The sequence below is a fragment of the Vanessa tameamea genome, chromosome 22 (assembly GCF_037043105.1).
Source record: "Vanessa tameamea isolate UH-Manoa-2023 chromosome 22, ilVanTame1 primary haplotype, whole genome shotgun sequence".
Lineage (NCBI taxonomy): Eukaryota > Metazoa > Arthropoda > Insecta > Lepidoptera > Nymphalidae > Vanessa > Vanessa tameamea.
The window spans coordinates 7146791-7154784 of record NC_087330.1 but is presented as its reverse complement, the minus strand read 5'-3'; the positions used below and the strand labels follow the sequence as shown (position 1 = coordinate 7154784).

The window sequence follows — 7994 nt, the reverse complement described above, 5'->3', positions numbered from 1 at the left end:
CTACATCGGCCTAGACTGTTCCGAAGGCAAGGATAAGAGATATAACATTAAAATCATTCTATGCTTATTCTACAAAAATGATCGCCTTATATTTTACAATTCCATTTTCAAATATATATTTTTATATAACGGTAATCTCATCCATGCATCCAACGGCTTAATTAATATTTTTTTTTAATTAACACTAATATACTCTAGTCATTAAAATATTGTTTCACAAGTTTATTTAATTATATTAGTTTAACGTTCAGTAATTTCATTTGTCTCAGTTAATTGTTCATGTTGACTAATTGCAATTTTGCCATTATTATAAATAATTGCGGGGTGTTATTTAAGTCAGTTGGGTTGATAGTGTTGCTTAGGACTTTAAAATATGAAAACAATTAAGGTATCGTGTTTTACATATTTTTTGTCTTTAGGGTTATATTAAAATTTAAATCCCTAGCATATTATATAACAAAAGATATTCAATTTAGTACCATTATTTATTGATATATTATTTTACTAGATGTTGTCTGATTTTAGGTATAAATAAATAAGCCCCTGTTCTTCTTTTAGGTTCAAGTTTGCTTAATACCAAATTTCATGAAATGTGTTCGGTGGTTCGGCCGTGAAAGACGGACAGAGTTACTTTCTCATTTATAATATTAATACATTTTTTTATCAATTTCATTTTTCAGATATTTGAAATTTTATTGGCGGTTTTATTAGGATGCACGAGGTAATAAAATTTTGTTATTTTAATTGTATTTTTATGCTTTCAAATATTAACGTTAGAAAATCAATATAATGACTATTTCAGAGAATCAAAATCGATCGGTTTTGACCCAACGGGTAGCATACAAATCAACTATGATAATTATGACAATGGTCAAACGGATGTATCCAATACTGAAGAATGTTTTTGTTTACCGAAAAGTCCTCAAGGAATTCATGTTTCAGAAAATCTTTCATTTGATGGTGAACCAGACAGATTGGTCGTTTACTTGTATAAAAATAAAAATAACAAAGTTATTGTATACATCCCAAACAGAAAAAAACAAATTCTCTTACCAGATCTTACACTCGACGACGATGATGTACTAGATCTAATTGATACAGAAAGAGTTGCTGATTTGTTCTATATTTATTCAAAATTAACTGTCCCCAATGTTGAACCAAAACCAGATTTGCAAAATGTTTTTGACAGCACTCAACCATCTAATATTAATTCTCCGTATAAACCAATTATTATTGGGAATCTAGAAGGTGTTATGCCTGAAATGTATAATCCTTCCAAAAATGAGATAACATTCTTGCCAGGAAAACGAATAACGCCACTAATTAAACCAGGCAATAACATTAATATTAATTTAGAAAACAAATTTCCAAATTCAAACGATCGTATTTCATTTCATCCCGATGTTGATAAAACGTTCCCAGCAATATCTGACGCTCTTAGTTCACCGGATACAAGTGGAAACGGAATGATTTTTGGACTACCAGGCGTTACACCTGATATACCTAACGTATCTGAATATGTACCAAATCACCAATATTTTCCAAGTACAAATGATCTACTAGGAAATGCGAATCTGAACGCATATAAACTTCAACCCGCTGGAAAGAATGAGAATTTAGTAAAAGTGCTTCCATTTGATAATATGCCGAATATACGAAACCCACTTAATGAAAACAATAAAAATTTAAACTTTGAAACTCCAGAAAGTGATAGTAATTTTTTTTTAAAACTACCAGTTATATTTACACCTAATAAAAATCTTCATCGGCCCTCAGAGCAGCACCACAAAGACGATAAGTTTTCCTTTTTTAATGATATTATCAATGTTCCGACCCCTGATGTAGTTGAAGAATATAAAGATGATGTAAGTAATACAGACAATTTTCCCTTTCGCCCCCAAAAAGATGCAATTTATACTCCCTATAAACAACATTCTAATCAGCTAAATACATTGCCTGGAAAAGGATTCGACATGTGGTTTCAGAAACAAATCGCATTAATACAACAAAACAGACATTCGAAATCACAAGCGATAAATAAAAACGAATTAAGATCGTTCATATTGAATGCGTTACATAAAAACGGAATAATTGTAAACAAAGATGGCAATTTAGTTGATACCAATGGTAATTTTTTAGATTTAACTAACCTTCAACTACGTCCAATTTTATTAGGAGATCCTACAGAATACAATAAATTAGTAGCTGCGCAAAAATGTGTCATACCGCACAAATTACCGTATTTAGAAGCAGTTCTTGTAACTCTAACGTATCCACCAAAAATTTTGGGTATAGTACCTTTGGGAAAGACTTTTAAACAAGTACTACATGAGACTAAACAACTTTGTAATATCGGAAAGTATCGTGGAAATAAACAAAATTGTCGGGGTAATCAATGTAACAAAGACAAAATAAATTTACTATTAGACAAAACCCGTACGTCAGTTTACTTAAAGCCAAAAACCAAAAATCTTTTCAATACATTTATGAAGGACGATGTGAAAGACGTCTCGATCAAGAGTGGCATAATCAGCGAAAGTACCCCGTCTATAGAGACCATTATATTGCCTGATGATTTAGAAAATAATAAAATAGAAGACCATGACGATTCACTGGATTTAAAGATTATTGGAGGTAAACCGGCAGTAAGCAGTGGCGTAATTGTCCAAAACAAGGGCAGATCGGCACAGATTTTCGATTGATTCTAAAATTAAATTGAAATAAATATCTAATATCTTGTACTTTTATGGCAAATTTTATTAATAATAAAATGTTAGCAATTATACTTATATTTCATTCATAGTCGATTATCTGAAATTGGTCTAAAAGTACATATACAGGTTACACTTACTTTTCATGTTTGAATCACTAACTTTAGAGTACAAAGAGCGCCATTAAAATAACTAATAATTAACATATTTGTAATCGTATCTGAATCCGAGGAAGAAATGTAGATTTTGCACCGTTTCGTTTGAACAGATGTTTAAATATAAATCAAAATAAAACATTTTTCTAATAACAGCTCTTATGGTATTTCTGTAAATTCTTTTTAAAAAACCTTAGGATTTATAGCCCCATATAACGAAAATACTTATAAAAAGGAATAATGATTTCGTTATACTGGAAATTAAACATGCCAAGATAATAATTATATGTATTATTGATATAGCGCCATCTATTGAATATAAGCTATACTATTATAAAATGTTTTTTTATTTTATTATTTAAGAACGCACGCCATCTATCGATGAAGTTGTAAATTGTTGGGGTTCTCAAAAACGTAATCTAGTTCCACAAATGAACACAAGATGACGCTCCTAGTTTTAAGCCTTTAAACGAATATACTTATTAATTATTTTAAGGATTATGTTTTTTTTTCCATTTCAAATAATTAATTCTTACTTCGGTTACATTTAATTACTTATGAGTTAATTTAATAAATTATTTAGTACCTAAGTATTTTGACTATCACTCATTCAATTACATTCTACAGTTCAATCATTCCAAAAAAATCAAGTCAAACAAGTCAAGTGCCGACTCGAGTCTCGACTTCTCGAGTTCAGTTAGTCGCAACTCGCAGTCAGTGACCGAATCGAATTGTAGTTGGAGTGTCGCTCCTTTACGCTAAATATATCGGTATCGAAACTGTCGTTTTTAAAAAACAAAAGCTACTTGGATTTCTGTGACAAGAATGAAACAACTTTGAAATAAAATCGAGTTAGTCTGTGGTGCCTTGCGCGTCGGTTTAACAATTATGATTTGTTAAATATAAGTTAATTTACTAATTTGCTGTGATTTCGCGGTATTTACGTCGTCCTGTAGTTTGTGAATGGAACATCAAAAACCCGTGTAGCTATGAAAGGATGTTGTTAGTGCTTATTGACAAAATTTCCGTATTAATAGATATTTGAAAATTGATGGGATTGCACTTCTGGTAAGCAAATGTTTTACTTACTTAAAATAACTTAAGCTAAGTTGCTGTTAAGTTGGTCTGTTGATATTTGTCTATTTATATCGTGCATCCCTTGAGAATATCTTTATTGATAATATATTTAACATGATTGCAATCGATGCAGTTATTCCTACTATGTGTATTTACGAATTTGTTTACTTTAAAAATATATTTTAATATTATTTGGTTTAAATACAAATATTAACCTAAAATAATGTTTGTATTTAAATATATTTAATTTATAAATTTTAATACCTAACATTTGTTTTGGTTGAAACCGCAACTAACACCTTAAACCATGTACCTACTGATTATAAAATTGGTTTGTTTTGCAATAATTTTCGCCACAACAGCCTTGAACACTCTACTCGTTCGATCTGTATTTTAGAGATATAATTAATGATAAAAATATACAATGTTTTGACGTGAAATGTTTGTGATCTACTTAACGCTTACGTGAGCGAATTAAATTCTATTAAACATTGGTTAATTTGTTTCCCTTACAATTTACATTAAAACAAATTTTATTTTATTCTCTTATGTTTAAAGAAAAATATTTAGAGTGAGGTAATAATAAAAACAGGTAAGTACGAGTCTGGATATCGCCATATATATTGTGGTACTGAACGATCAGTGCACGAAATTGACTCGTACTTGGTCCATTTTTTATTCGCCAACAGGGGGCTCCATATTCTTATGTGCCTTTATACATATAGTTTGATGTATATGTAACGGATATTTTTAACACAAAAAGTTTGCCTTAAGAAGTTTTTCTTCTTCGCCAAGCACAAGAGCAATTAATAATTTTTTTGCGAATTTAATATGTGGAAACTCAGATGTACTGATTTAAAACCGCCATCTTCCAAACCATATTTACTACCAACTGAGTTTTTTAATTTTCTACAAAACGACTAAAATAGATAAAAGATTGACTTATTAAATCTGTAAACAATTAAAATGAAAGTTTCAACTGCCCGAAGATCAGTCACCTCTTAACAATACAAATTACAACAAAGCTAAATGAACAATTATTTACTCACGATTTTTTTATACTTATACTTTCGAAGATGATAAATTCACTTCGGATGAATATTGTGACGTCAAAATCAAAATATTCTATTTAGTTTAAAAGCACTTTTGAGTTAAGATACCACCGGTTTGGAAAAAAGTCTACCGAGAAGAATCAGCAAATAAATAAATACTGGACAACATCACATACATTACTCTGATCCCAATGTAAGTAGCTAAAGCACTTGTGTTATGGAAAATCAGAAATAACGACGGTACCACAAACACCCAGACCCAAGACAACATAGAAAATTATTGAACTTTTTCTACATCGACTCGGTCGGGAATCGAACCCAGAGTGATGAGAAATGAGAACATCGGAGTGGCGTACCCGTGAAAACCGGTGTACACACTACTCCACCGCAGAGGTCGTCAAATAAACTCAGTAGTTACTAGTTACTCTTTCCCACCATTTTATTTACAAAGTTAATGTCAATAAATTATACATAAGTATATCAACAAATACTAAATACACGATATCAATTAAAAAAAAATATATAATGTTTAGTGTGGCTATTATTTTCAAAGTAATCTAAATAATACTAATATTAGTAATGATTATTTCATTTAATGAAATGTTAAGTTTTAATATTTAACATTAATTAATATTTGTTTTTATGTTGATTGAAACTTGAATCACGAAAATAAACTTTCAATAATAGGCACTTATAATGAATATTTATGTACAAATATATACGCATCAAGTATATTTCGTTACGTTTCGTTAGTAAATACGTTTTAAAGAAAATACAGAAAAAAAGACAAGGTAAATGTTTACGTTAATAATATGTACAAGGTCTCCTGCGAAACTTCGCGTTTATTCAAAAGATTTTTAGGAAGTTCGAAACCTATGACAGGTTTTATTTTGATTTCAGTACATTGTAAACTGCAGGCCACTCATCTACATTTGGCGTCAAAATGATGATTAGTTCAGTTAGAATTGGAGTTTGTCGAAAACAAATTACTTTAAATTTGTTTACGTTTTTAATTTTTTTCTTATAGATCCATAACGCCGCTCTCTGAACGGCCAATAACATTTTTCAAAAGAAATTATTTGTTAATTCGTAACAAACCAACCAAAACCGTTTTTTTTATATGCAGCTATTGCCACATAATCACTGGGACAAAAATCGGCTCACGCTATTAATATATAATACCTAATGATGTATAATTGTATATATAATACGACCGCATATCATCAGGTGGCGCACTTCACTCACCGGGTGCTCCTCCCTCTTCCCAAAATATACAAACTAAGAGTAAAAATAAATGTCTATTAATAAACTGTAAAAATAATAAATTTAGTGGATTACATATAAATTATTATATATTAAAAAGTCATTTTTGCATAAACGTTTAACCTCACCGATTTTCAAGTAATTGTTAAGTGAATGATTCTATTGTATTTTTCACATTTAATTTAGAACATACTAGCTTCCCCATGCGGTTGCGCTCGTTTAACACGTATCTACTACCCACTCTTCCCCCGTGGATCATAGCGTTATGAAAAATAGCCTAAACCTCAAGATTGTACTACCAAATACTAAAATATAATTAAAACTAACTGACATAAAAATTATATGACATGTATTTTATGACTGCTGATTTAGAAACAGCCGATTCTTGACTTTAATCAAATCAAATATATTTTATTCAAGTTAACTTTACATGAAGCATTTTTGAATCAACACATAAACACCCGAACCCAAGACAATATAGAAAAATAATGAACTTTTTCTACATCGACTCGAATCCGGGACCTCGGAGTAGCGTACTCATGAACACCGGTGTACACACTACACGACCACTGAGGTCGTCGATTAAACCTGCGATTAGAATGAATCGGTAAATAAATCAAAGTCGAAATTGTTTATCTGTATTATTTTGTAAGTGTCATAATTACGAAACTTTTGCATTATTGAAAAAAAAAAAGCTCAAACAAGATAGCTGATGACGTCGGTTAACATAATTTGACCTTGACATTAGATTTTATTATTACAACAAACGTTAGTGTGACCAAAAAATATACAAAAAACGTGAAATTACGTGATATGACAAAAAAGAGCGCAACCTGTGAAATAGGTTAACGCTTTGAATACCATTTTAATATTTCAAATAAAATTTATAACCTGTACATGGTCTACTGCTGGTTTAATGCTTCCTATCCTTTTGATTTTATTCCACCATGCTGCTCTAATGCGGTTTGGTAGATACATATGCCATATTTTCATGTTCCTATTAACCGCCACGCACGATACCGCCAAAACAAATTGACCACATGGAAATTCAGTGGCGCTTGTCTAATAGTTCGATCCTGAAACCATAGGTTAAGTTCGTGTTGTAACCATTGAGCCATCTCGTCTCCAAAGTCAATTCAATTAAATAAATGTTTACAACTAAAGATAGTTTTTTGTGCTTCCTAACTGATGGTATTAGTATTATTTGGTGGTAGGGCTTTGTGCAAGCCCGTCCGGGTAGGTACCACCCACTCATCAGATATTCTACCGCCAAATAACAGTACTCTGTATTGGTGTGTTCCGGTTAGAAGGGTGAATAAGCCAGTGTAATCACAGGCACAAGGGACATAACATCTTAGTTCCCAAGGTTGGTGGCACATAGGTGATGTAAGGAATGGTTAATATTTCTTGCAGTGCCTTTGTATATGGCCGGTGGTGACCACTTACCATCAGGTGGCCCATATGCTCGTCCGCCAGCCAAGCCCATAAAAAAAAATTAAACTGCTAAACCAATATACATAAACCTCAAACCAGAAGATGTATCTCGTTTCGGAGAAGTTCTTAGTTCTATAATACAAGGCAGACAACGATTTTGCTTGTATATATGATATTTACTAGTTGCTAGGGCTTTGTGCACGCCCGTATAGGTAAGTGCCAACTAATCGTCCAACAACAATAGTATTGTTGTATTCCAGTTTAAGGGTGAGTGAGCCAGTGTAACCCCAGACATAAGAACA

General features: G+C 31.4%; 2 protein-coding genes across 3 annotated transcripts in view; both read left to right on the top strand.

The window, feature by feature from the left end:
* Nucleotides 1-335: 335 nt before the first annotated feature.
* On the top strand, nucleotides 336-2783 carry LOC135193927 (uncharacterized). Its single transcript, XM_064218457.1, has 3 exons — nucleotides 336-388; nucleotides 681-721; nucleotides 803-2783. Exons 1-3 carry the CDS (start codon nucleotides 374-376, stop codon nucleotides 2700-2702), a joined length of 1956 nt encoding a protein of 651 aa, XP_064074527.1. The 5' UTR covers nucleotides 336-373; the 3' UTR covers nucleotides 2703-2783.
* Nucleotides 2784-3518: 735 nt separating this feature from the next.
* LOC113397652 (torso-like protein) overlaps nucleotides 3519-7994 on the top strand; it is a 65974-nt gene continuing 61498 nt past the window's right edge. For both annotated transcript variants that reach the window (XM_026636073.2, XM_026636071.2), the window contains exon 1: nucleotides 3519-3934. The gene's annotated coding sequence lies outside the window, so the exon portion shown is untranslated. The remainder of the gene's footprint in view (nucleotides 3935-7994) is intronic.

What these genes read in the sequence shown, in the direction of transcription:
- LOC135193927 (XM_064218457.1), top strand. An exon ending in GTTTTATTAGGATGCACGAG is followed by an intron (nt 722 to 802) that starts GTAATAAAATTT and finishes TGACTATTTCAG; the next exon opens with AGAATCAAAATCGATCGGTT.